Source organism: Rhinolophus ferrumequinum, chromosome 23 (assembly GCF_004115265.2).
Source record: "Rhinolophus ferrumequinum isolate MPI-CBG mRhiFer1 chromosome 23, mRhiFer1_v1.p, whole genome shotgun sequence".
Lineage (NCBI taxonomy): Eukaryota > Metazoa > Chordata > Mammalia > Chiroptera > Rhinolophidae > Rhinolophus > Rhinolophus ferrumequinum.
The window spans coordinates 21,184,557-21,210,862 of record NC_046306.1 but is presented as its reverse complement, the minus strand read 5'-3'; the positions used below and the strand labels follow the sequence as shown (position 1 = coordinate 21,210,862).

General features: G+C 44.2%; 1 protein-coding gene across 1 annotated transcript in view; it reads left to right on the top strand.

Moving 5' to 3' along the window:
• Nucleotides 1-7,170: 7,170 nt before the first annotated feature.
• Nucleotides 7,171-26,306, top strand: part of CHMP4B (charged multivesicular body protein 4B) — a 41,705-nt gene continuing 22,569 nt past the window's right edge. Inside the window, exon 1 of the mRNA XM_033095225.1 lies at nt 7,171-7,565. Coding sequence (XP_032951116.1) covers nt 7,376-7,565 — 190 coding nt within the window. The 5' untranslated portion in view covers nt 7,171-7,375. The remainder of the gene's footprint in view (nt 7,566-26,306) is intronic.

Here is a 26,306-nt window from a genome sequence, read left to right as displayed (position 1 = left end):
CCACTGTTCATCTCCTTGGCCATCATTAGCCTGTCCAGGCTACCAGGCTCTTGCATGGATGACTATATCGGCTTCTGTTTGGTCTCCCTGCTTTCTCTCTTCCCCCACCATGATCCATTCTCTTGACAGCAGCCCAAGAAATCTTTCTAGAGCCTGAATCAGATTATGCCACTTTCCTGTTTAAAACCCTCTGGTGGATTTTGATCTCTCCCAGAATGAAATAGATTCAAGGCCATAGATTCAAGACCATAGATTTCTCTCCTTAGATTTCAAGGTTCAACATGATGCAGTCCTCATCTCCTACCACTCTTTTCTTCTCTCACTCCACTCCAACCACACCTGCCCTCTTGCTGCTCTTCCATCTTATAAACTAGTTCCTGCCTTAGGACCTTTGCACTTGCTGTTCCCTCTGTCTAGAATGTTTTTCCTCTAGATTTTCATGTGGCTGGTTCTTTCCCTCTATTCACCTTTATCCAAAAGTCCCTCTGAGAGGCCTTCTCTGGCCAATCTATCTAAAATAGTTCCCACTCCCCCCCCATCACACTCTTGCTCCTTATCCTGCTTCATTTGTATTCATCATCCTTGACATTATATTAGACATTTCTATTTTGTCTGTTACCTTAATTAGAACCAAAAGGTCCACAAGGTCAAAGACTTTTGTCTACGCACTGTTATTTTTACAGTGCGTAGAACTGCCCAGGAATTGCTCGATCAATATTTGTTGAGTGAATGAGAAAACGGCCCATTCTACCCACCCCCTCCTCCCATTCCCATGGAGTTCACGAGTCAATTTCCCCCAGTAAGAACCTGTCTTGTAGGCTGAGAAACGCCTGACCCAAAACCCTGGAAGTTAATACCTGATAGAACACTTTCTGTTTTTAAGAGGGAGCTGAGAATATCTGGGACAAGTGACAGAGGCAGTGGCTTGGAAGTCTCAGTTGACTGAGCAGGTATGCCCTATGGCCCAGGAGAACCAGTTGGACCAGTTTTGTGTCTCCTGGGAAGGGAGGCATGGAGGTGGCAACTGCAGCTGCTCACAACCCTCAAGGCTGCCAGCAAGTGACCCCATGGATTCTCAAAGAGCTGTAGGGTGGTGGTCAGGGAGGTTAGCAGATTCCACCTCAGGGTTGTGGGTGACCCATCTCTCACTAAGGGTGGTTGGTGTGTGGTCAGGCACAGAACCCTAAAGCAGTAGGCAGAGGCCAAACTTAAGAGCCTTGGGCCCTTTATAGAATCAGAGAATAAACTGAGGCCCAGAAAAGGAAAGAGTCTTGTCCAAGGTCTCATCATGGCAAGGATTAGGCCAAACCCAGTTCTCCTGCTCCCCAGTTCACTGCTACCTCAGTCCATTAATTTATTATTTTACAAATATTTATTGAGCACCTACTACATGCTAGATAGAGTTCCAGCATTGATACTTTATGAACCAAACAATGATCTATGGAGATACCCTGTGGGAGAAGCAGAAGATAAACAGCAACGTAAATAAGCAAATTTTATAATATTTTAGAAGATGATGAGTATTGTAGGAAAAAAATAGAGGAGAGCAGAGGTTTTGGGAGAGGGGTGTGGGGGGAAGATTGCAGAATTGTATGAGGTGGCCTAGAAAGCCTCACTGAGAAGGAAATATTTGACCCTCTAGAGCACAGTGCCTGTTGTGTGGCCTGCACATGCTCAGATGAATGGGTATGGGGTGGGCCCTGTAACCCCTCCATTAGCTCAAGTAAAGGGGCCCCTCCAGTGCATAATCTCCCCTTACTCCCCACTTGCCCCTCTGAGGTTCTGCCGCTCTGTCCTACCCCTATTGCTAACTTGGCCCTATTCCTCAGGGAGGTCATACCTGCTCCCACGCCCATCACATTTCTTTTATTTATGGGTTGGTTTGTGTGTATCTCTATCCATTGATTCATTTGGATGTAAGCAGTATAGCGTATGGCTAAGCTGGTTGTCTTTACAGTAAGAATCCTAGCTCTGCCCTTACAAGCTGTAAGGGTAAGCTTTTCAACTTCTTTGTTTCTCCAATACCTACTGTATAAAATGGGGACAATAATAATGCCCACTTAATGCAGTTGTTTTGTGGGCTAAATGAGCAAAATGCTTAGCTCAGTGTCTTGCTTAGCATAAAGTGCTCAATAAATATTTTCTGTTATTTGCTGGGGGTTTCAAATGCCAGCCATACCACTTAATAATGGGGTGACCTTGGGCAAGTTATTCAACCTCTCTAAGCTTCTATTTCCTCAACTGTAATCTGTACATATCCCATAGGGCTGTAGTTGGATGATTAAGTGATATAGTCTATGTAAACAATCTGACTCAGTGAAGGCTCAAAAGATATTAGTGATGATTATTCCTGTTATCATTACTGTTTATTTCTTTTGTAAATATTTATTAGATGCATATTCTGTACCAGGCCCTTTACCTATGTTCTCATTCAATCTTCAGAATGGACTGGTGAGAAAGATAGTGTCTCTTTCACAGCTGGGGAAACTGAGGCAGGTGAAGCACCTTGCCACATGACTGAATGGCAGAGTCTCAATTCTAATCTAGGTTTATGTGGTGAGCCCCAAAACATATTTTCTTTTCATTACTTCAACATGCTTCTTTTTAGATAAAGTTAACATCACATAAAAGTCACCATTTTAGGGGACGGCCCGGTGTCTCAGGCGGTTGGAGCTCCGAGCTCCTAACTCCAAAGGCTGCCGGTTCAATTCCCACATGGGCCAGTGGGCTCTCAACCACAAGGTTGCCAGTTCAATTCCTCAAGTCCCGCAAGGGATGGTGGGCTCTGCCCCCTGCAACTAAGATTGAACGCAGCACCTTGAGCTGAGCTGCTTCTGAGCTCCTGGATGGCTCAGTTGGTTGGAGCACATCCTCTCAATCACAAGGTTGCCAGTTCAACTTCCCTAAGGGATGGTGGGCTGTGCCCTGTGCAACTAAAAAAACGGCAACTGGACCTGGAGCTGAGCTGCGCCCTCCACAACTAAGACTGAAAGGACAACAACTTGAAGCTGAACGGCACCCTCCACAACTAAGATTGAAAGGACAACAACTTGACTTGGAAAAAAAGGCCTGAAAGTTCATACTGTTCCCAATAAAGTCCTGTTCCCCTTCCCCAATAAAATCTAAATAAATAAATAAATAAATAAATAAATAAATAAATAAATAAATAAATAAAATATATTCTGAATAGTACCTCCCTGTCAGACATAGGATTTGCCTTATTTTCTCTCATTTCATGGATTGTCTTTCACTTTCTTTTTACTATACTTTGGTGCACAAAAGTTTTTAATTTTGATGAAGTCCAATGTATCTTTTTTTTTCTTTTGTTGCTTGTGCTTTTGGTGTCATAGTTAAGGAACTGTTGCCTAGTTGAAGGTCACAAAGATTTACACTTATGTTTCGTTCTAAAAGTTTTATAGTTTTATGTCTTATAGTTAGGTCTTTGATCCATTTGAGTTAATTTTTAATACGATGTGAGGTAGGGGTACAAATTCATTCTTTTGTATTTGAATATCTAGTTATCCCAACACCATTTGTTGAAAAGACTATTCTTTCTTCATTGAATGGTCTTGGCCCTCTTGTTGAAAATCAATTGATCATAGATGTATGAGTTTATTTCTTGACTCTCATTTCTATTCTCCATTGATCTATTTGTCTATCCTTATGCCAGTACCTCACTGTTTTGATTACTGTAGCTTTAATAGCAAATTTTGAAATTGGGAAATGTGAGTCCTCCAATTTTGTTTTGGCTATTCAGGGCCCCTTGCAATTCTCTATGAATTTTAGAATCAGCTTGTCCATTTTCTGTAAAAAAGGTAGCTCAGATTTTGATAGGGATTGTATTGAATCTGTAGATCAATTTGGAGAGTGTTGCCCCCTTATCAATAATAATTCTAATCCATGAACATGGGATGTTTTTCCATTTATTTAGATCTTCTTTAATTTCTTTCAACAAAATATTATACTTTTCAGTGTACAAGAATTTCATTTCTTTGATTAAATTTATTCTTAAGTATTTCATTCTTTTTGATGTTATTGCAAATGGAATGGTTTTCTTAATATAATTTTCAGATTGTCTTTTGCTAATGTATAAAAATACAACAGATTTTGTGTGTTGACCTTGTATCCTGTAACTTTGCTGAACTCATTTTTAGCTCTAATAGTATTTTTTTGTGGATTCTTTTGGGTTTTCTATATAGAAGATCATGTCATCTGCAAATAGAAATAGGTTTGCTTGTTCTTTTTCAATCTGGATGCCTTTTATTTCTTTTTCTTGCCTAATTGCCCAGGTTAGAACCTCCAGAATAGAAGTGGTGGGAGTAGACATCCTGGTCTTGTTTCTGATCTTCAAGGGAAAACTTTCAGTCTTTCACCATTAAATATGTCAGCTGAGGGATTTTCATAGGCGTTCTTTATCAGACTAAGCAGCTCTATTCCTAGTTTGTTGAGCATTTTTCACAGGAAAGGGTGTTATACGTATTCTACTTGGTTTTTACAGCTAACAATCAGCAAAATCCTCTGTATTTGATGTGGTGTCAAGTTTCATAATTTTTTATTATTCATAATTTAAAACCTATTATTAATAATAGGTTTTATTAATTCAGCTTGTCTTGATATATTTTTAGAGAAGTTTACAAATATGGCTGAGTGTTTTTAACCATGTTACCTCCGGCAATTCCTATTTCTGTGGGCCTCAGTTTCCTCAACTGTAAAATAGAGATGGTATAGTAATGCTTATTTCATGGGGCTTTGGTGGATGGAGGGAGACAAGATGGGATTTTGTATGCAAATGTACTTTGCAAACCAAAACTGTCTTCTGTTGCTGTTTTTACCAAAGAAATTTTTAAAATTGTGTTACAATATGTATTTAGTAAAGCACAGAAGTTATGTAAAGGGCAATTATCTTAAGTATAAAGACAGATATATTTGTATATACACATGTGAACACAACTGGATTTTGATGTAGATCCTGTCCAGCACTCCACAAAAGTCATTGTGCCTGGGCTATGCCACCCTCGGAGGTAAACACTATTCTGAGTCCTATCACCATAGATTTGTTTTCTCTTGTTTTGAATTTTGTATAAATGGAATTGTACAGACTTTTGTGTCTGATTTCTTTCACTCAGCATAATATCTGTGAGTCATGCAAGTTGTTGCATGTAATGGTAGGTTATTCTTTTCACACACTTTTTAATGAGCTAATAATACCAGTCAGTCACAGTTTGAAGAGTCTGCTCATTTGCCCAAGAGACCAGAAAAATTGGAGGCCAAGAAAACCCAGGGCTCTTCAGTATGGAGATTGCCCCTGTGAATCCTCTACCAAGGCAGCTGGATCCAGGATGGCAGCTACCTTGCCCAGATGTTACCATTTCCAATCCAACACTCTAGGCAGACATTACAAATCGATTTAGCACATTTTTACAAGGAGTCCTGATGTAGCCTGAAAATGCTTCTCAACCCAGCAATCTGAGTGGCCCACAGTAATCAACTGGGGTTGGTACTCAAGTGAAATCTGAGTGTTCAGTGGTCATATCCCCAAGATGTTTTTCTGGGCTCCCAAAGTTATGACATGAGGGGCCCTACTATCCTCAAAGTTTACTCCACAGCAATATAAGTCTGGTGGTGGTGAGGCCAACAGTGTCTGTCTATTCATATTTTCTTTGGGTCATGGCTCAAGCCCAGCAAGTGCTTTGTACCTGTATGCTTGGTTGCGGCATGACTTAGGTAAGAGGGGAGGGGGCAAATTGCTTAGATGTGGAGGGGTTGTTGTACCCCTAGGTGGCTTGATTGAAGTCTCTTTGTTTTTATTTTTTATTTTCATAAAAATATTTCCATGTTTCAATTACAAAACAAACATAAGTGTGACATGTAGTTCACAATTTATGCTGCTGTGAATTCTTGGCAGTTTTAGTTTGTCTCTCACATTTGAAAATTTTCTCCCAACCTGGAAAGTTGGGTGAAAGACAAACTCTCCCATCCTCTGAGAATGGTTGGTTATCTGTATATGCAGGCTGGGATTGTGGTACATTACAACAAGAACAACAACATCTGAGACATGTTTTTATTTACATATAGATCATACTCTGTGGAGGAGATAACACTCATATGTGAAATGATAGAGAAAAAGTTCAGGTAAGCTGTTACTTATTTGAAACTGTTCCCAAACAACTACACATATTTGAAAGGTTCAGGAAGGAACAAAAAAGGCCTTTGAGAAGTCATATTTTTCTTTATTGGCAATTGGAAGCAGCAAATTAGAATAGTGGGCTTGGGGGAGGTATTGGCTTCTAGATTAAGCCTCACTGCTAATGAATGGAGAAATGATTCTTAACAGCGAAGGAAAAGGGAAAACAATGAAATGTAGCCCCACAACCAGCTGGGCCTGTGTAATGCAGCGGGGGAAATCCTCAATACTTTTGTTACTTTTGAAAGTTCTGGGTCTCCTCTTGTTTAAATTATTATTGGGCGTAATAATGACCCAGAATATGTAGAAATTAATACACATTTTTGAGCACCTACTGTGCTAGGCCTATGCTGAGTAAGCACTTTACATTCCCTATCTTACTTAAACTTGAAGGTGGTCCTGTTATTATCCTTTCCTATTTACAGTTTTGGAAAGGGAGGCACACAGATTAGGGGAAGCAACTTGTCCAAGTAAGTATTTAAGGTGGGTTTTGAACCTTTGCAGACTAACTACAGTCCCAGGGCTGTTAGCCACTACTAGGTTTCGAAGAACCTGTTAGGTAACTAAAAAGTAGAAAGGCATTCCAGGTAGAAGGAAAAGCATATACAAAGATAGGGCTAGTAAATTAAGCCAGTCACTCAATTTCTTAGAGTCTTAGTAATTCACTTACAAAATAGGAACAGTATTATCTGTCATAGGTTTGTGAGAATTAAATGTGATAATGCATATAAAGCACTTTGCACAATGCATGGATTACAGAATGTGCATAATGTTAACTAATGTTTTATAAAATATTGTTATTTCCGTCCTTCCCCTGTAGAGTGGGTTCCCAAGGAGACTACATTTCCCAGCATGCCACGTCGCTCTTTGACCCTAGATAAACCAAAAATACGCGCCGCTGAGCGACTCAAGCCGGAAAACTATAGCCTCCCGGCATGCCGCGCGCCTCTCTCCATTAGATTTGAGGCACAGTCAACGCATTGCCCACCGGGAGTTGCAGTCAGTGGCTCGTTGCCCTGACGCCGGCCAGGCCGGGCGTGGGGGCCTGTGGGAGGTGGCGCGGCCAGGCCCGTCTGTGGGGCGGAGGCGGCGGAGAGGCCTGCGGTGCAGGGAGCGGCTGGGCCGGGAGCGGGCGCCGGAGCCGAGCCTAGCCGGAGCGGGCGGCGCAGGCCGGCGCGGCGAGCAGCAACCATGTCGGTGTTCGGGAAACTGTTCGGGGCGGGAGGGGGTAAGTCTGGCAAGGGCGGCCCGACCCCCCAGGAGGCCATCCAGCGGCTGCGGGACACTGAGGAGATGCTAAGTAAGAAGCAAGAATTCCTGGAGAAGAAGATCGAGCAGGAGCTGACGGCCGCGAAGAAGCACGGCACCAAAAACAAGCGCGGTGAGTCGGCCCGGCCCCCTCAGCTCCCCGGGCCCGGACTCCACCTTGGTCAGACTCGCCCCAGGGTCTGCTCGGATCTCGGAAATCTTCCCCGTCAGATTCCCTTCCGTGCCTTTTTGGGTTGGGGACTCTCTCCGCCTGACTCCCTTCAGTGTCTCCCCTAGCCTTCAGACTCTCATTCCGAGCCCTCCCCCTCAGGCTCTCCTCACTCTGCCAGGCCACTTCAGACCCTGTTTTCACAACACTTTCCTCTGCCCTTACTCTGTTCCTTCCTCTTCCGTCTTTTCCTCCTCCCTATGATCTGCCCTCGCTCACCTTCCCATGTACTGCCGCCTCCTCCTTCTTGACTCATTTCTGCCCCCCCCCCCACACTTGTGTCCTTCCTGGTCCCATCCCTCCCCTCTCCCTCGCTCTCTGTGGAGTCCATGACCTGCCCCTGGCTTCCCCCCACCCCACACACACACACCCCGACTCAGAATTCCCCTTGAGAAGCCTCCTTGATGGAGAGGAAATGGGACTGGGAGAGAGGAGACCCCCTGGTTCCAGCTAAGTGAACTTGAGCAAGTTACCTTTTTTCTGGAGGCCTTCTTTTCCCCATCGAGTCAGCCAAGGTTTGGCCTCCATGAGGCCTAAAGTGCCTTCCAGTACTATGATTCACTTCTTGTGGCTTCATGGCCAGGTCTTATCAGAGTTTCACAGAGTCCAAGCCTTCACCGGGTGACTCACCGCTTCCCGATCCGTGTAGACCAAAAAAGAGGGTTTCATGCCGCCATTGGCCCAGACTCCTCTCTAGTCCCTGCTGCTGGGGTTCAGGACAGGGATATTGAACCTTGAGGCACTTTACTTGTTGTATGACTTTCTGGATAAGGGCTTTATAGTCTTAAGTGAGGTGAATGCATGTGAAAATGCTGTGATAAGTGTAAAGCAATTTAGACAAATGGATTCTTCTTCTTGTTATGGCAATATGAGAATGAACCACAGAGTGACAGCCCTCCGTCTTGAGAGGGGGCAGAGGTGAGGGGTTTAGGAGCAATACAAACAAGTATTTAACTCAGAAGTCTGGTGGTTGCTCGCCATGTGACCTTGATCTAGTTAATGTACCTCTCTGAAAGGAAAATCGTGGATGTACAGTGCCCACCATGTAGCAGGGGCTGAATAGATATTTCCTTCGTTCTAACAGAATAACGAAACAGCTCCTCCTAAGGTTGCTCCTCTGTCGATAGTCAACAAAACCTCTGGAAAGTCTTTTTCCGTGTATTTACCGAATGCACTGTATTTACAGGGTGAACAAAACACAGCTTCCACCCTAATGAGGGAGAAGACAGAGACAGGAAAATAAATGAAGAAAATATTGTCTAGTTGTGATGTGCTAAAAACAAATCTGGTGGGAAGTGCTGGGGTGCCACTTTATGGACCCAGTGGTGGGGGAAGTACTCTTTGAAAAGAAAAAATGTGAACTGAACCTTGAAAAGTAACCATCTCCGTAAAAATCTAGGGGAGGGGCCTTCCAGACAGGGAGAGTGGCATAGGAAAAGGCCTAGAGGTTGGCCTTTTTTAAGAAACAGAACATCTCTGTTTCTGAAATGCAGTGATGGAAGGGGAGAATGGTATGAAATAAAGAGGTGGGAGTGGACCTCGAACTTCCCGGTAGAGAGTTTGGATGTTATTCCAACTGGATGGAAAGCTGTTGGAGGGCGTTAAGCAGAAGCATGTCTCAGTCATTGATATAGTTTTAAAAACATCATCTGGCAGCTCTTTGGAAAGTAGACCAGTGGGGCGGGGCTGGGGGGCGGGGTAAGGGTTGAAGCAGAGGGACCAGTAAGGCGCCAGTTGCAATTATCTGTGGTCTGAACTCCAGCTGTAGCTCTGGAGATGGACAGCAGGATTAGATTTTGCTGTGTCTAGCTTTTTTCTTTGACGACTCGCTGTCAGGATCCTTTGTTGGTCATGGTAATTAGTCATTGTTTTTACCGGTCTGCATTTGGGGATGCTTTGCCCATTGCTGGGTGGTGGAGGAGGGCGTCAGTTTACTTCATCTTTCATCTGAGGGCAATTCTCCGGTGGTCTTTTGGTCTGGAGCTAGTTTAGTTTGTGCAGTTTTAGAGGTGATTGAATTGGCTTTCGAGAGGCTTGGAGAGGCTGCCAGCACAGTATGGAGGACCAACCTCAGTTAGTTGTAATAACTGCTGAAAGCAGTCTATTTCTTGAGTTGGCCTGAGAGGGCAGGAGCTACTGCCCTTATTTTTAATGGCCTCTGGAGGAAAGGCCTTACTTGCTTACTGGGATAGCTTCCTGGGACTGTGAGGTGTTAACATCACCACATAGCACTCAGTTAGTCACTTACTGACTTGGTACTGTGCTGGGGCCTAGAGGATCAGAGATGGAAATACACTGTGCCTGCCCTCCAGGGACTCAACTTTGGAAGGGTGTAGTTTTGGGGTTTTTTGAGAGAGAGAGAGACAGAGAGAGAGAGAGGGAGAATTTCTGTATGTGTGTGACAGGGAGAGAGAGGGAGGGAGAGAGGGAGGGAGGGAGGGAGGAAGGGAAAGAAGAAAGGAAGGAAGGAAGGAAGGAAGGAAGGAAGGAAGGAAGGAAGGAAGGAAACATACCAGTCAGTGCTGAAATATGAGTGTATATTTGGGGCTTAGGCTAAAGAGGAGGTTCCTGTCTGGAGGGGAAAAGAAGCCTCACCGAGGAGAATGAGATGTAGGTGGGTCAGCAAGGAGTTTGCGGAGCTGTGCAAGTGGTAGGACAGCAGGTAGATACCACGGGAGTGGCCTGTACCTTTAGACCTTAACCTGGAGGTAGTAAGGAGCTATTGGATGTCTTAAAGCAGAAGAGACATATCAGCTTGGATTTTTGAAAGAACACCCCAGCAGCAGCATAAAAGGAAGGAATGTAGACTGACCAGGAAGGGATTGGAAGCAGGGATCCAGTGAAGGATAAGGGTAGAATCTCATCAACTTGGATTTGAGCCATAGCTTTGTCACTCGCTGTGTGTATGCCTTAGGCAGGTTATTCTGCACCTCAGATTCGTCCTCTGTAAGTAAGGGTACTAGGACCTGCCTTATTAGATTAAATTGTGTTATGTGTACAGAGCTTTTAGTGCAATGCCTGCCATCTGATAAGTGATCAATAAATGCTTGCCAATATCATTATTACAACGAGATTGTCATTATTCAGGTGGGAACAAAGGGCCTACAGTAGAAGAGTGGAAAACTAGATGAGAAGTACTATGTGTCAGACTTTTCTGAAGGAGAATCAGAAGAGGCTTGGTGATTGATTGGAACTGTGGGCAGAACGAGGGACAGGGAGGAGTTGAGGACGATTCCCAAGTTTACAGCTTGGACGTGGGTAGAGGGTGATGCCATTAACCAAGATGGGAAACGGAGGAGGAGCAACACTTCAGAATGATACATAGTTCTTTGAAGTTCGTAAAACTCCTCTTTCCACGAGTCTCAGCTGTCACTGAGACTGAGCTCCATGGGGCAGGATGGGATTATCGCGTTCAGTATTGTGTCCCCAGCACCTAGCTCAGGGCCTGGCCTGTGCCCAGTGCTCAGTACGTGTTTATTAAATGAATGAAAACAGTCTTGTGAGTGTGTTCTGTTTTTCCCAGTGTACAGAGAGGAAAATGAGGCTGGAGAGAGGATGTAACTCAACTCAGAGACCAGTTCTTCTGGTGGCTGTGGGCCTCTTGTGTTCTCTTTACTCCCATGATGGCTGAAGGTATCACCATGACCTTCATCATCGCTCAGCTCATTAAACACCCACTGCGCAAGGTGTGGTGCTGAGTGGGAGAAAAAGAAGTGAGACAGGACTAGGCCCTGCCCTGTGGAGTATATAGCTAAATGTGGTTGCTGTCTTTGTGGCATACACATTGGAAAAGATGATAAATTTTCCTTTGAAACAGACCTCTGAAGCTCAAGAGGATTATTTGCAGTGTGCAGGTGTGTTCCAGGCAGTGGTTTCAATTAGGTGCCTAGAGCAAAAGTTGGATTGCATTTTTTCCAAATTTCTTTTCCTTTCCTTTTGTCATGCATTCATTCTTAAGCATGTGGCAGGCTTTTAAACTGTGTCCCAGGCCCCATGCTTAGTGCTGGGAACAAAGAGACACCAGACACGATCCCTGTCATCCAAGAGACGTAAATATCATCACTTTCCTTTTCTGTAAAGTGGAAATAATATTTATCTCACATGATTAGGAAGAGGATTAGCTAAGATAGTATATGAAAGGGTGTGGCACATTGTGGATACTGAGTAAGTATACTTTTCTTTCTTTTTCTAATAAAGTTATTGTTGATCAGACTTACTTGGTTTCATTGTCAAAATGGAAAAGTTCTTTCATTGAGAACTGGATGGAAACGAGGATTCAGCCTAGGTGAAATGACAGAAATTACCCAAACTTAGTTAGGTCTTCTTTGGTACCTTTCTAAACAGTGTCCTGTTGGTTTTCTGTCTTAAGAAAGATGATCAGGTATCATTGTAACTAGTTATAAAATGCCTACCCTCGCTGGTTCAGATTTCCTTTTTTCCCTGTTTTAATAAAGACGAAAACAATTTGTAGAAAAACTCATATTTTAGTTTAACAAGAAAATTGTATGAGATTGGGAAACGGAGACTGAGTATCTCAAACACCCTACCCTGGTACATTTCTTTTGGATTTGTGGATGTAAATCAGTTCATTTACAGGTTAATTTAGGTTTAGCTAGAAATGTCTGATGGATGCAGAGAGGCCAGTAGCTCACAGGAAATGTGTCTTCATTAAGTCCTGCTCATTGCTGGAGCCAGGGTGCTCTCATGTTTAATAAAATTGCTCTAAAACATTAGCATGTGGGAAGACATCTTAATAAGTTAAATTGATAGTGCACGTGGCCTTTTGCTTCTCTGCAATCAAGGTATCAGGTTGAAAATCACAGCGTGTTAATGGTGTATGTGCCATCAGGATCTCCTGTGCCAGAGGGCCTGGGAGGGAAAGCCTGAGACCCAGCCAGGGGACTGAGCAGGGGCACTTTCCCTTGGTGACTCTTAAATTTCTTGTTTGAAGAAATGGCTGGCTAGATTGGGTTTGGTTTACTTCTTAAGACAGATGGAGTGTCAGAGCGGCCGTCTGTGTTGGCTGTCCAAACACGCTGGCGCCTTTGATTTAGATGACAAAATCTTTTTTTTGCCCCGTTTGGCAGGAGATTAAATATTTTTAAGTGCCTGCCAATAGGTTTATAATGTGATTTGACATTCAGGATAGATTTTGTTTGGAATTTTAGCTAAATGTGAGGACCTTTGAACTGGACTGTTTTGCTCAGGGAAAATTTGAGTTGTCCCGAGTTGGGTTTGAGTGTGGAGAATGAGGTCCTGGAGAACAGCCGGTGAAGACGTATGCGAGTGTACATCTCGGGGGCAGAAAGCCAGGAGCTGCTTTGTTTACAGTGGTCCAGAGCCCTGAGATGGAGCCAGGGCCGACTGGGAGGAGGGCAGAGCTCTGGAGGGCTGGAGAAATTCCTTTGGTAGGAAAGGTTAATGACAACGTGGTCCTCTTGTCCAGAATTGTTTTGTGCCGCTGTGCCGCTGTCTTTTAACAAATGAGAGAGAGGATATTCAAAAACAACTTTAGATGGGTCATTTTGAGGATGGATGGTTATATTTAGAAGGAAATGTAAGTATAGCAATAGGAAACAACAACAGACCTGGCTGGATATAATACTGGCCTGTTTTTAAGGTATTTGTCTCCAATCAGCAGTTGTTTATTGAGTTCCTTCTGGGAGGAAGGCAGCATGATGGTGTAGGCAAAAGATTTCTCAGTTTGAATGCCAGCTTCACCACTCACCGGCAGTTCCTTGGCAGTGACTTATCCACTCTGAGTCTCAGTTTCCCCATCCATAAAAAGGGAATAACAATACTTACTTCTGAGGCTTCTTGTGAGGATATGGAATAAATTGATATATGTGCAGTGCCTAGCAGAATGCCTAGGAGGGGTGTGAATGTTTCCTTGGGTTCCCAGGTGTAGTCTTAGGTACAAAAAGGGATATAAAGATGGCTGAGGTACTTCCTCCCCTACAAGGGCTCACGCTTCCATGAGGAAGACACACACTGGTACAAGCAACTGATAAGAGGCAACTGTGGTAAGTGTACAAATGAAATGTTAGAGGAAAATATGGCAGGAAGAGATTAACTCATCTCTGAGGGTTGGCAGGTTCGTCTCACCCAGCCACCCATCCAATGCCCAAATTCCCTTCGCAGTATTCCTGCCAAGTGATTAACCTGATTGAATCTCTGCTGACCGCATTTGTATTACGTGCTCTATCCTCCCACACTATAGCACAGTCTGTCTTTGGACAGCTCTGACTATAAAATCACTTTTCTTATTTGGAACTGAGATCTGTCTTCCTGAAGTGCCTACCTCCAGTACAAATTGGGGTGGTAGCTCCAAAGGAGGCAGCTGGGGTGGTGGCGAGAATGTGGGATCTGGAGTCAGAAGGCCTGGGGGCGAATCCCAGCTCTGACACTAGGCAGTTATGAACTGCGTTCCTTTGGGAAAACAGTTGCTCACTCTGCCTCTTGGGGCCTCAGAGAATAGGTCTATTACCCCTTCGGCAAGACAGATAGGGAGGATGCTGCTTGTGGCTCAAGCCTGCGCTGCTCCAGGACACATCTTCTCTCTGCCATTGACTGTTCCGTTGCCTGGTGTTTCTGTTCTGGCTACCCTCCTCTGGATGTTCTGCTCATCAGCGTTTCTCTGAAGGTGTGGAATGGGCAGAGCTGAATACTCTGAATATTCCAGCTGATGTCTGAGCAGCGCAGCCCAGAACACGCAGGACTAGCCATTGGTTTAGGAATTAATTCGGTTCTGTGTGCTACATGGCCCTGGTGATTTCCATATCACCGAGACAGGTTTTTTGGTATTTGGTGTGTGTTTTTGGTTTTTTTTTTTAAAGATTTTATTGAGGAAGGGGAACGGGCCTTTAGTATTGGGGAACAGTGTGTACTTCCAGGACTTTTTTCCAAGTCAAGTTGTTGTCCTTTCAATCTTAGTTGTGGAGGGTGCCGTTCAGCTTCAAGTTGTTGTCCTTTCAGTCTTAGTTGTGGAGGGCGCAGCTCAGCTCCAGGTCCAGTTGCCGTTGCTAGTTGCAGAGGGCGCAGCCCACCATCCCTTGCGGGAGTCAAGGAATTGAACCAGCAACCTTGTGGTTGAGAGGATGCACTCCAACCAACTGAGCCATTCGGGAGCTCAGCGTCAGCTCAGCTCAAGGTGCTTTGTTCAATCTTAGTTGCAGGGGGCGCTCCCCACCATCCCTTGCAGGACTTGAGGAATTGAACTGACAGCCTTGTGGTTGAGATCCCACTGGCCCATGTGGGAATCGAACCGGCAGCCTTCGGAGTTAGGAGCATGGAGCTCTAACCTCCTGGTGTTTGTTTTTTGAAATGCAATTATACTTTGCTGTGGCCTTTCATTAGTAAAGGAATGAACATCTACCAACCTCTAAAGTTTGTTTGATTCTTCTTTAGGAGTCTTAGCTGAAGGATTGGAGGATTTAAGTTCTTAACAAGAGCATCCAGCTGGCTTGATTCTTGTACCGTGTTTTCCCGAAAATAAGACCTAACCGGAAAATAAGCCCTAGCATGATTTTTCAGGATGACATTCCCTGAACATAAGCCCTAATGCGTCTTTTGGAGCAAAAATTAATATAAGACCGGGTCTTATTTTCGGGGAAACACTGTAGCTGATATTTCTAGCTCTATCTCCTCCCTCCTCCATACAGGGCAAAGGTGGCTGTAAAGCTTACTTGAGGAAAGTCATACATCTCTGTGGTTGTGGCTGTTTAGCTCAAAAGGTTAGTGGTATGATATGGTAGAAAAGGCGCTGAGTTTGGGATCAGAAGACCTGAATTCACATTTTACCTCTGCCACTTACTAGATTTGTGAACTGAAACAAGTCCCCCATGTTTCTGAGCATCAGCTCCTTCAGCTGCAAAAACAGGATGCAATATTTACTGTACAGTTTTGCTACTCAAAAGTGTGGTCTGTGGGAACATTTGGGAAATTGTTAGAAATGCAGACTGTCAGGCTCCACCCAGAGCTTCTGAAGCAAAACCTGTTTTTTTAATGAGATCCCCAAGTTGTTTGTATGCACATTAAAGTTTGAGACACACCAGTTATTGTGGGGATTAAATGAAAATGTTGGGCATTTTTTCTATGTCCAGGCCAGTATTCATTGCTGGACACCCAGGGATGCTGTCTCCTGGGTCAGTTTGCTCACTCCTTTTGCTGCTCAAAGATTGAACTCTTTATCCAGCTCACTGTATTCCCAGATACCTTCAGTTACCTCCAAATCTGATGAAGCCTCAGAACATGGATAGTTCAGTAGAGGTCCACCTTCCTCTCCTTGAAAAAGAACTTGAAGCACTCGTCCTGCTGATGGGGTAACAGCTGTCTTCAAGAAGCCACTCATCTGGATAACTGACAAGCATTCAGTTCAGCTTTTGGTCCTGAGGACCCACTGGTTGTCAGGCACTGGTAACCCTGGTGATAAATTAGAGGCAGTTTCCATCCTCAGGGCGCATCACTGCCTGGTGGGAGGACCAGTTTGTAAAGAAAAAATTTCCACCTAGTGAGGCCTGTGTAGAATTCCATAAGGACCCCAAGTGAAGAAGAATTAACTTCCCCTGGGGGGAGGGGGAGGCAGCTAGGAAATTATTATTGTTGTTTTTTTTTTAAGGACCCATCAGCTCCATGTCAAGTCGTCGTTTCAATGTAGTTGTAGAGGGCGCAGCTCAATGTTCCATGTGAGAATAGAACTGGTGACCTTGGTGTTATGAGCACCTTGCTATAACCACTGAGCCTACCGGCGGCCCAGCTCCAAACACAAACCATTGTTTTCAGTCTAGTTGTGGAGGGTGCAGTTCACTGGCCCATGTGGGAATCGAACCGGCAACCTTGTTGTTAATGGTTCATGCTCTAACCAACTGAGCCATCTGGCTGCCCCACCCTGATTTTTTTAAAGACGTATCTTTTTCCATCAGAAATGATTTTTCAGTGAGTTCCGATTTCTTGGTTCAGTAGCTTTGTGGTTTCTATTATGTTTATATAACATTGATACTGATCCACCAGTTTTCTGCTTCAGGAGGGATGGGTGTTCTCTGAGTGCCTGTGCTGTGTTAGGAGCCATCTGCGATGGCATGTGGATTTCCAAGCGGTGAAAAAGACACAGCCTGGCCCAACGGATCCTAGAGTTGAACAGATCTGTGGCTTTCTCAGAGAATAAAAAGTTATCACAACTAAATAGTGCATACGTTTTCTCATGGAGTCTTACAACCATCCTCAGGAAAGTGTTTCTTTCAGGAGCTATGGATAAAGTAAAACTAGAAAATACAAGCAGCTTCTCTGGGGAAATGGGAGTTAGGTGGGATGATGAAGCAGGACATTCTACCAAATCTGCCACATTCTATTCTAGACAATGACATTTTTCTGAGTTTTGGAGTGATAGTGAATTTTTGGACTGGGATTCCCAGCAAAAAGCACTATCTTCTTTTCATCCTAAAAGAAAGCAGGCACTGAGCACCAGGTTGCTCAGGGTGGTTGGCCCTTAACAGCCTGTTGAAGAAATTTCCTCCCGTTGAACACTCAGGGCAGTTGAATTTGCTCAGAGCTGAGAGGCTCTGTGAGTCTCAGCAGGAGTTCAGACATTCGCCAAATGAGGGTTTTCTGTCCAAGGGTGAGGGTCTGCCTGACAATCCTGCTCTCAGGAGGCCCATACTCTTTCTTGGTGGAGAGATAAACCTAGGACAGGAGTAATTGAAGTCCAAGTTGGCTGTAAGTGCCATCCATAGGAGCACCCTAAATGGAGCTTGGTGGAGATTTGAAGAAGGGAGCAACTGCCACAGTTTAGGGTTGGGGGTGACAATGTAATCTTTTGCGTTAGACCTTAAAGGAGTAGGCAGGGGCTAGCAAGGTGGCTCAGGTGGTAGGAGCCAAGGTCGCTGGTTCAATTTCCACATGGGCCAGTGAGCTGCGCCCTCTGCAGCTAAGATTGTGAACAGGGGCTCTCCCTGAGCAGCCGGAGGTCGGAGGGAGCTGCTGTGGGCTGCCACGGGCTGCTGTGGGCTACCGTAGGGTTACCGTGTACTGCGGTGAGCAGCCGGCAACCGGCGAGAGCCGCTGTGAGCGGCCGAGGACCGGCTGCCTGGTGCGGGGCGTGGAGTGCAGGGCTCATAATACCAGCATGGACCAGGGAGCTGTGTCCTACACAACTAGACTGAGAAACAACGGCTTGAACTGGAGTGGGGAGATGTGGAAAAAGGGGGGGAATAAATAAATAAAGGAGTAGGCAGCTACGGGGTGGGGATGTGGGTTGTGGGTTGCGTGTGTGGGTGCAGACACTCATGTTTGGTGTGTGACCTCACCTGAATCTAGAGTTACAGCGGGAAGTTACAGAAGAACCTTTGCTTTCATCTAGTTGGGTTGTGTAAGGAGTAGTGTATTTGAGAAAAGGAAACCAGGGGTTTTGAAATGGATTTGGATGTTGTGCGCTGTTTAAGGACTGTGATATTGAGATCCCAAATCTCTTTGGTCTTTGTGCTGCATAGATAGATATTTGCATTTCAATTCAGATGGTCCATTTTAAAAGAAGGTACCATATTTTGTCATGTATAATGCACTCCCGTGTATAATGCGCACCCACATTTTGGGCCCAAACTTTCAGGGGAAAAAAGTCTTTTGTTTTAATTTTTTAATTTAGATTTTTATTTGTTTACATATATTTGTTCACATACTTGTTTTTTGTTTATAAGGGAATTTTAGCATTTATTTTTTAACATATTATCGTATAAGAAATTTTGTGTAACAAATAATTATAAAACACAAGAACAGATAACCAGGTACAAGAAATTTTATGTACCAGTAACAAATTTATGATATTTATGCATCACAGAAGGCTAAGAATTCTTCATTGTTGCAAGTTTGTTCTAAGTTCACCAAAACTGATTATCATATTCCAGAGTATTATTTTGCATATGGATATCATTATTTCTAAAGTTACACTTTCAACACATAAGCATAAATGAAAGGATTAAAAATATTTATATAGATACGGAATTAGTACTACCCACGTATAATATGCCTCATTTTTCCCTCACAAATTTGGACAAAATAGTGCACATTAGACATGGCAAAATACGGTAGCTAGAAACTTTTGTTTCATTCATGAGCCAATTTGGTAAGTATATATTAACTTGAGCTCTGTGCCAGATACTGTCCTAGTTTACTGGGTAAATGCAGAGGATAGGTCAGTTGTCTCTCAGATGCTCACAATCTAGCTAGAATGACAGACGAGTAAATAGATATAATCTGGGTACAGTGATCTGTTCTAGAAGCATTCAGAGTATAGTACATAGTGAAATATGTGTGTGTACTGCTTGAATCTGTTTTATCAAGTAGTTATTTTGGAGAGTACTAGAATGTTAGAACAGAAGGAAACTCAAAATGTAAGAGTCCTTAAAACTTTGAATTAATAGGAAAAGTTTTTGAGAAAGAAAAACAGGAACATGGAAATACATGCAATACTTTTAAAAAGCACTTTATTTGAATCAGAAGCCCCTTTGGGGGTACATAAAAACATAAATATTTAACTTAGGTTACCCATAAAATAGTTTGCTTTAGACTACTAAGTTTAAAATACAGCTTATTCTGATAATTATTATAAATTTACTTTACAGTTGTCTTCCCATGAAAAGAAGTAGGGGCTAATAAACTGAGAAGTGGTTTCTTTACTAATTGCATAAGCAGAAACTATAAGTTCCTTGTTTGTAACTCTCGTAAGACCTGATAATCGTAATAAAAAGCAAAGATAAGACTTGTGCATGGGTGTATACTGGCTTCTATTCTCTGCAGGGGTTTGAAGAGGAGTTGCTCCTTAGACAAGGCCACATAGACGAGGCCACATAGACGAAGCCACATGAAAGACTTAGGGTGAGGAGTTTGATCCACTCAATGTCCCCAGAATTCATTAGACTTGGAAATGTTGACTGACAAGGGTGACATTTAAATCTCAAATGATTGCTAGTTTCTTCTTAATTCTCCATCAGGTATTAGTTGCTTTCACCTTTCCTGAGCATTTTCTCCCTTTAGAATCTTGCACAAGGGCAAAAAGTGGTTGCAGATTGCTTACAAGGCTGGACTGGATTTGGGCCTTGAGTTGTCATGCGCTCTGATAGCCTTCTGTGGCCATGTCCGAGGAGGGAACTAATAGCAGCCTGGCATTCAGCTTTTGCTTTTAGCAGACAGGGCTGCAGGGCTGGCGGCTGCAGGCAGCCCTTCTCATGCTTACATTTTAGAAGTGTAAAGGACAGATAGCAGTGTAAGAACACTTTTTCTTAAGTTATTTTCATCATTCCAAAAAAGTTATGTTTCAAAGTATAAAAACTTTTTCAGGAGAAAAATCTTCAGAAAATGAAAACATTCCCCCATTTTTAGGAAATGCCATGCACCTCACAAACTTGATCATGTTTGATCTTTTCAACAACCCCATGAGTTAAATGGTATTACACCCACCCCCAGATGGGAAAGCCAGGTTCAGATTACGAGACACAGAGTGGCCCAGGAGCCTTGGGCGTCCTGAGTGGGCTGCATCACAGTGGATTCTGGTATCTTTGGTGTTCTCATAGGGCGGGGAACTATAGCCTTTAGTGTTAGAACTTACCAATGGACAAAATCCTGTTATTGGAAATCAGTTTTTACAATATTCCCTCCACCGTCTGTGCACCTACCTATTATTCTGCAGGGGATTATTTCACATTTGTACAGGGTTTTATGGCTTCCAAAGTACTTTCACATAACATGATCTTATTTTGAAACTCAGAGAAGCTTTATAGGGTAGGTAGGGCAGGGTGTGATTTTTTTTCTTTTTCTTTTTAGTCTCAGGTGTATAAGACAATGTAATAGTTAGACATTTCACCCTTCACAAAGTGATAACCCCCCCCCAATCTATTCAGGGTGTGATTTTTAACCCCATTTTGCAGAGGAGGAAACTAAGGCTCAAAGCGATTAAGTAGTTTTCTAGGGACTGCGTCAAGGCTAGAACCCTTCATTAGGCTCCAAGTCTAGTGCTTCTCACACTGTCCTGCCTCCCTCTTACTAATACTCAATTTCATATTCTCTGGCCCGCTTCAGCAAGGCTGTGTGTCAGTAGTGGGTGTGGGCAGGTTAAGGATACGCTTGGGGGTCCATACAGTGACTGGATCATCTTGTACCCCGTGGGACCAGTGCCAGAGAGAAGACTGTTCACACGTGTCTGGAATGGTCTGAGAACCTTTATTCACTGTATTCATTTATTCAGTCTGCTACTACCGTGTTTCCCCCAAAATAAGACCTCGCCGGACCATCAGCTCTAATGCGTCTTTTGGAGCAAAAATTAATATAAGATCCGGTCTTATTTTACTATAAGACCAGGTATAATATAATATAATATAATATAGCATAGTATAATATATAATATAATATAACATAGTATAATATATATAATATAATATAATACCAGGTATAATATAATATAAGACTGAGTCTCATATTAATTTTTGCTCCAAAAGACGCATTAGAGCTGATGGTCCAGCTAGGTCTTCTTTTCGGGGAAACACGGTGCATTAGCATTGTGTATTTCTCAGTGTGGTTTCCATTTTTTTTCCCACAATAAGCTAGCTTTCTCAGTGGCCTCTAGAACAGTGTTTCTCAGCCTCAGCACCATTGACATTTTGGACCGGATGATGCTTTGTTGTGGGGGACTGCCCTGGGCATTGCAGGATGTTTAATTTAGCAGCATCCTTGGCCGCTAGTCACTAGATATCCATAGCACCCTGCCCTCCCCTCCAGTTGTGACAACCAAAAATGTCTCCAAACACTGCTAATTGTCCCCTGGGTGACAAGAGCTCCTATGGTTGAGAACCACTGTTATAGGGTTGGTGAAGACCCCAGGTGCAGCTCTAGAGCTTCAGAGACTGGCCTAAGGGTGAAAGGTCTTAACTTGTAGAGCTGGAGGGACCTGGGGGAGGAGAGGACTTTTAATCCTCCCTTTTGGTTGTTCTGCTGAGTAAACCAAGGTCTATAGACGGCTCAGGGCCTCCGGGCTCTACTTTCTGGGAGTCTGGCTAGAACTGGGACCCAGACCTGAATCCCTCCCACCCAGTACGCTTTCTCTTCAACCCAGAGGTTCTCAGTCTTTTCATAGAAGGTCCTTTTTCTATAATAATTTCAAAAAATATCAGAGATGGATGTGTAATAAGAGTTTTAGTACCCATTAATTGAGAAGATAAATGATTTCCCTCAACCCATATTTATTGAGTACTCACTATTTGTGTCTCTATCCTAGGACTGTGTTTGATACAAATGGTGGTAGGTGACCACGTGGTAGTTTTTATTATTGTGTGACATGTGTTTGTCATGTAGTGCACAGGCAGTGCTGGGTGGCCACACCCAGCAATGGAGTGATAACTGTGAACCCCGTGGATGGGCTCACAGCTCTCAGGTTGGGAACCAGTTGCCAACATGAGATTTGAGAGAACAGTGGGCCTGAAAACTCTGGGTTTTTCCTGAAACCATGAACTGTCTCCACACCCCGTGAAAGTAAAAAGCCAACAAGCTACCTAGAGTTCTCAGTGCAGCTCTCTCAACAGCTATACACTCGGGCATTCGTGATAAAGGAAGAGTCGTTTTGGCTGAAAACAAGCTTTAAGTTCCTAGCGTTAGTTGGTAAATGGTGCATGGATCTAAGGGGAGTTTAAAATAATGGCCTTGAACTTGAGAATCTGTGTTTCCAGAGCCTCTCCTCTCAAAGCACTCAGCTTCTCTGACAAGAACTATTACTCTTATTTCAGAGGTAAGAGGCAGAGAGGCCAGGCCACACAAATGGTCCCTGAAACAGAGCCGGCTACTCCCGAGTTTAGAAGTTGGGACCCTGGTTGGCATTCCAGGATGGGGCTGTTTGTTTCTGACAGATGATGGTGGGAAAAGGAGGAAGGTTGTTAGATTGTTCCTCCCAATTCGGCCAGCATTTTCAGTGCCCACTGTGGAAAACTTCAGGTGAGGGGACACAGATGAACAGGATTTGGGACAGAGGATGTGGTAGGGCCAGTCCAGCCAGGGGCGTTGTGGGAGCCAAGGTACTGAGATTGTGTATGTGGGAGGGGTGGGGAGCCTGGGGGATGGGTGAGGAGTAGTGGTGGCTGGTTTGGAGTGAGAGTTGGAAAGGTAGGCTCTGGGTACCAAGCTGAGGAATCTGTGGCAGGTGGAATTTAGTGAGGCATATACCAAACGGACACTTCCTGTCTCTAGAGAACAGTTTGCTGGGGACCAGCAGCCGTCTTCCTGCAGCACCTTGGTGAAGTTGCCCATTAGTAGGCTTTCTACCCGTTACTGCCTGTGGGAATAAGGTGGGTAGAGGGGCTGTTCCCTTATAAGGGAGGACCCATGGGTCACCACCCTTTTCTCTTGTTACTTCTTCCTGATTCCCCTTCTGCTTTATCTGAAGCCGGAAGCCCAGCACATCCTGGGCAGTTGGGTAGGGGCAGAATAGCAACTTTTCTCCACATGAGAATATCTCGGGTTACATGCCAAAGCTAAGCTGGCAAATCTTCCCTATTTAAATGAGCTTGATCCAGCCTTATTTATTAATCAGGTCCTTGGCTGCCTCATATTGTGAGTTTCACTCCCAGCTGCCTGGCTGGCTCACTCAGTTGTGATCTTTGAGATTTAATCGTCCCTTTATGTGTATCTTCAATCCGAGAGAAAGAGCTAGTTACTTCCCTTGGCTGATGGCAGGACCTCTGTTTCTGTGGCCATACATTTAAGTTCAGCTTGGACTCTGCTTTCTTAGTCACAAAAATCTGAAAATGAACCCCCCCACCCCATCTTTTCTTGGGCTCCCAGCTTCCTGTTAGCTTTCCTGTTCTCTAGGTGCTCCCTCCATCACCCAGAATGGTCAAGCAGAGCCCTAGGACTTACGAGACACTGCGCCCTGGTTCTAGTTCCGACTCTGTCACCTGGTATCTTTGGGTCTTCCCAACTCTGGGCCTTGTTTTCTCAACACTAAAATGAGGAGGATGGATTAACTGAACGCTAAGATTCCTTCCTGCTGTAACATGCTCTGAGTCAACAAGTGCCACTGTACGTTAAACCTCGAGAACCAGGGGTTGCTCCAAGCAGTTTTGTTGCATAAAAAGATGGATCAGCTCTGCATCCTTTTGTCTGGTAATAGCTTGGGTACATTCCTGCTCATTGTAAAAGCTAAGGGCAGCCATAGACTGTTCTGTAGAAGGCGCTGGGCATTTTTCCGTTTGGATTCCCCTGTTCAGAGGTCAGAGCTGAAGAATGATTTTTAGCTGCTTCCCTGAGCCTGCGTCCAGGCAAGCGACACAGATGCTGGCGGGCGTGCGTCCTGGCGTCTGAGCCTGGTTTGCATTAGTAGCCTACCTCTGACTTGACCGCCAGCCTTATGGCAAGTCAGAGCCACAGGAGCTGGGGCTGAGCAAGCTCAAGCTCTGCTGGACAGAAACCCAGCAGGGACCAGTTAAGCACACTGGGGGTGCTTCCTTGTGGCAGGACTTAGTCACAAATCCACTTTTGGGCCACAGGCGATTTGTCTTCTGTGTGAGGGGAATGGAGAAAGGAACCAGCTGCTAAGGGCTGGTCTGACTCTAGTCATTTTAATTAAATCTGCTCTTTAGGATGGTGATTGAAGAGGATGCTGGGAGTCTTGGGGAGAGCAGCAGGCTTCTCTGGAAAGGCCGCATGTGCTTAGTGTAGATCCTGGTGCCGCCATGAGCAGCTAAGCCTCTTAGGAATGTGGAATATTCCTCTTAGGAATATTTACCTACCTACCTGGTTCTAAATCAAGGTCTTTAAAACCGTAAGTCCCTACTAGTGCCCATTAAAACAGTTCTCTCCCTTTTATTAAACGATCACAGTACATTCCCGTCTCCTAAGCAGCTCTGAAAAATCACATAACTTTAGAGCTCCGCTTGCCCATACAGAGGGAAATCCCAGGCCCAGAGAGGTTAGGTGACCTGTTAAAAATGACACAGCTCATGAAGGCAAACCTGGGAGTAGAACCCATGACTTTTACCTCCTCATTCCAGTGAGTTTTGCTGCCTCATTGCTTCTCAACAGACACTGGTGGCAGGTTCCCAGCCCTGCCAGAATGGTTTTGAAAATAAAATTCAAGTTACCATTCAGAAAGCCAGCTGACAGGAGAGATGGAACAAACAGTTGCTATTTTAGGGAGTTGTTTTCTTTCGAGTTATAACTGGCTGTTGGTGGTTTGGTGGGCTGGCACAGCCTGGGTGGAGGATCATAAACCCCAGGTCTTGTTGCTACATTCCTGACTCTGTAACCAGACTGTCTTTTTCCTGCGTCTCAGTGCCGCCCGCCTGTACAAGGGCTCAGAATAATTCCCACTTTTAACCTTTTATATGGGGCCAAGAGGATTAGGAAATCTATAAAGAGACCTAGGAAAGAGTTGGTATATCAATAGCAATTTTTGGTGATTCTTGATTTCTTTTTTTTTTTTTTTATCAAGGTGCAGGCAAGTCTTAAGTGTACAGCTTAGTGAAATTTTACAAATATCTATACCCACACAGCTACCATCCAGATCAAGGTAGAAAACATTCCAAGCACTCCAGCAGTCTTGATGATTTTTATAGTAGTAACTCAGGACTTGAGAAGAGAGCAGTTTTGTTTACTCTGGTTCCTTTAAGAATCTCAGAAGCCATTATATTATCCTTCTGTGACTCATTCAGTATACAAGGATGTTTCCTGAACGCCAGCAGTGCAGGGCTCTGTGCTAGGTGTTGCTGGGAATACTGAAACTGGTGGTGGTTGGCCTCTGTCGAAGGCTCACAACCCATCAGGGATTGTGACTGGCATCGCAGTGAGAGGGAGAAGGACTGAGAGAGGCAGCTTGGAGGGAGGAGGCTGCCTCTCCCGGGGAGAGGAGAGGGTGTATTTATTTATGTAGATTTAGAATTTTCTCCATTCCTTTCACTGTCTGTAAATACAGGAAAGGGGCCAAATTATGGCCTTTCAGTCCCTCCTCAGCCAGCTCTTTAAATTCTCAGACCATGTTGGGTACTTGGAGAGCCCAGCTGAAAATCCGCGTCTGTAGTATTTGCTCAGCCTTACCTTTTCTGGGAAGCAGGCGAGAACACAGCCAGTATGGAGGAAAGCAAAAACAAGAGGACTTCCTCCCCTTCTTTGGCCCCCAGGCTCTCAGCAGCTGATTTCTCTTCTCTCTTGGGTTTTGAGACTCATAAGACCCATAAGATCACAAGTCGGCTATGAGTTAATTTTGGCCTGAATTTCTCTGCTGCCTTTGATCCAATAGTTTAAAACAGAATTTTTCTGTCTTATTGTGAAAACAGAGCCAAGAAGGACTTTTCTGAACATTTTTCATCTGTGAGAAACAAGTTTTTTTCATTTCGTTTTGTTTTACTTACTAATAAAGCCATATGGCTCTGGTTGGTAGGAGGGGGAAAGGCCATTTCCAAAGTAGATGCAAAATGATCCCCTTCTTTTAGGAAATAGTCTCCCACGGTAGTGAAGACCAGCACCTGAGAAGCTCGAAAACCACTGGCTGAAGCAGAGTGATTGACCAGGCTCCAGGCTTCAGGCATTGTTTCCTCCTCTTTCGTTCAAACGTGGGCTTGGACACCTCATCTGTGCCTCGGACTGTCCCTGGGAGGTTCACTGCTGTCTAGGGGGTAG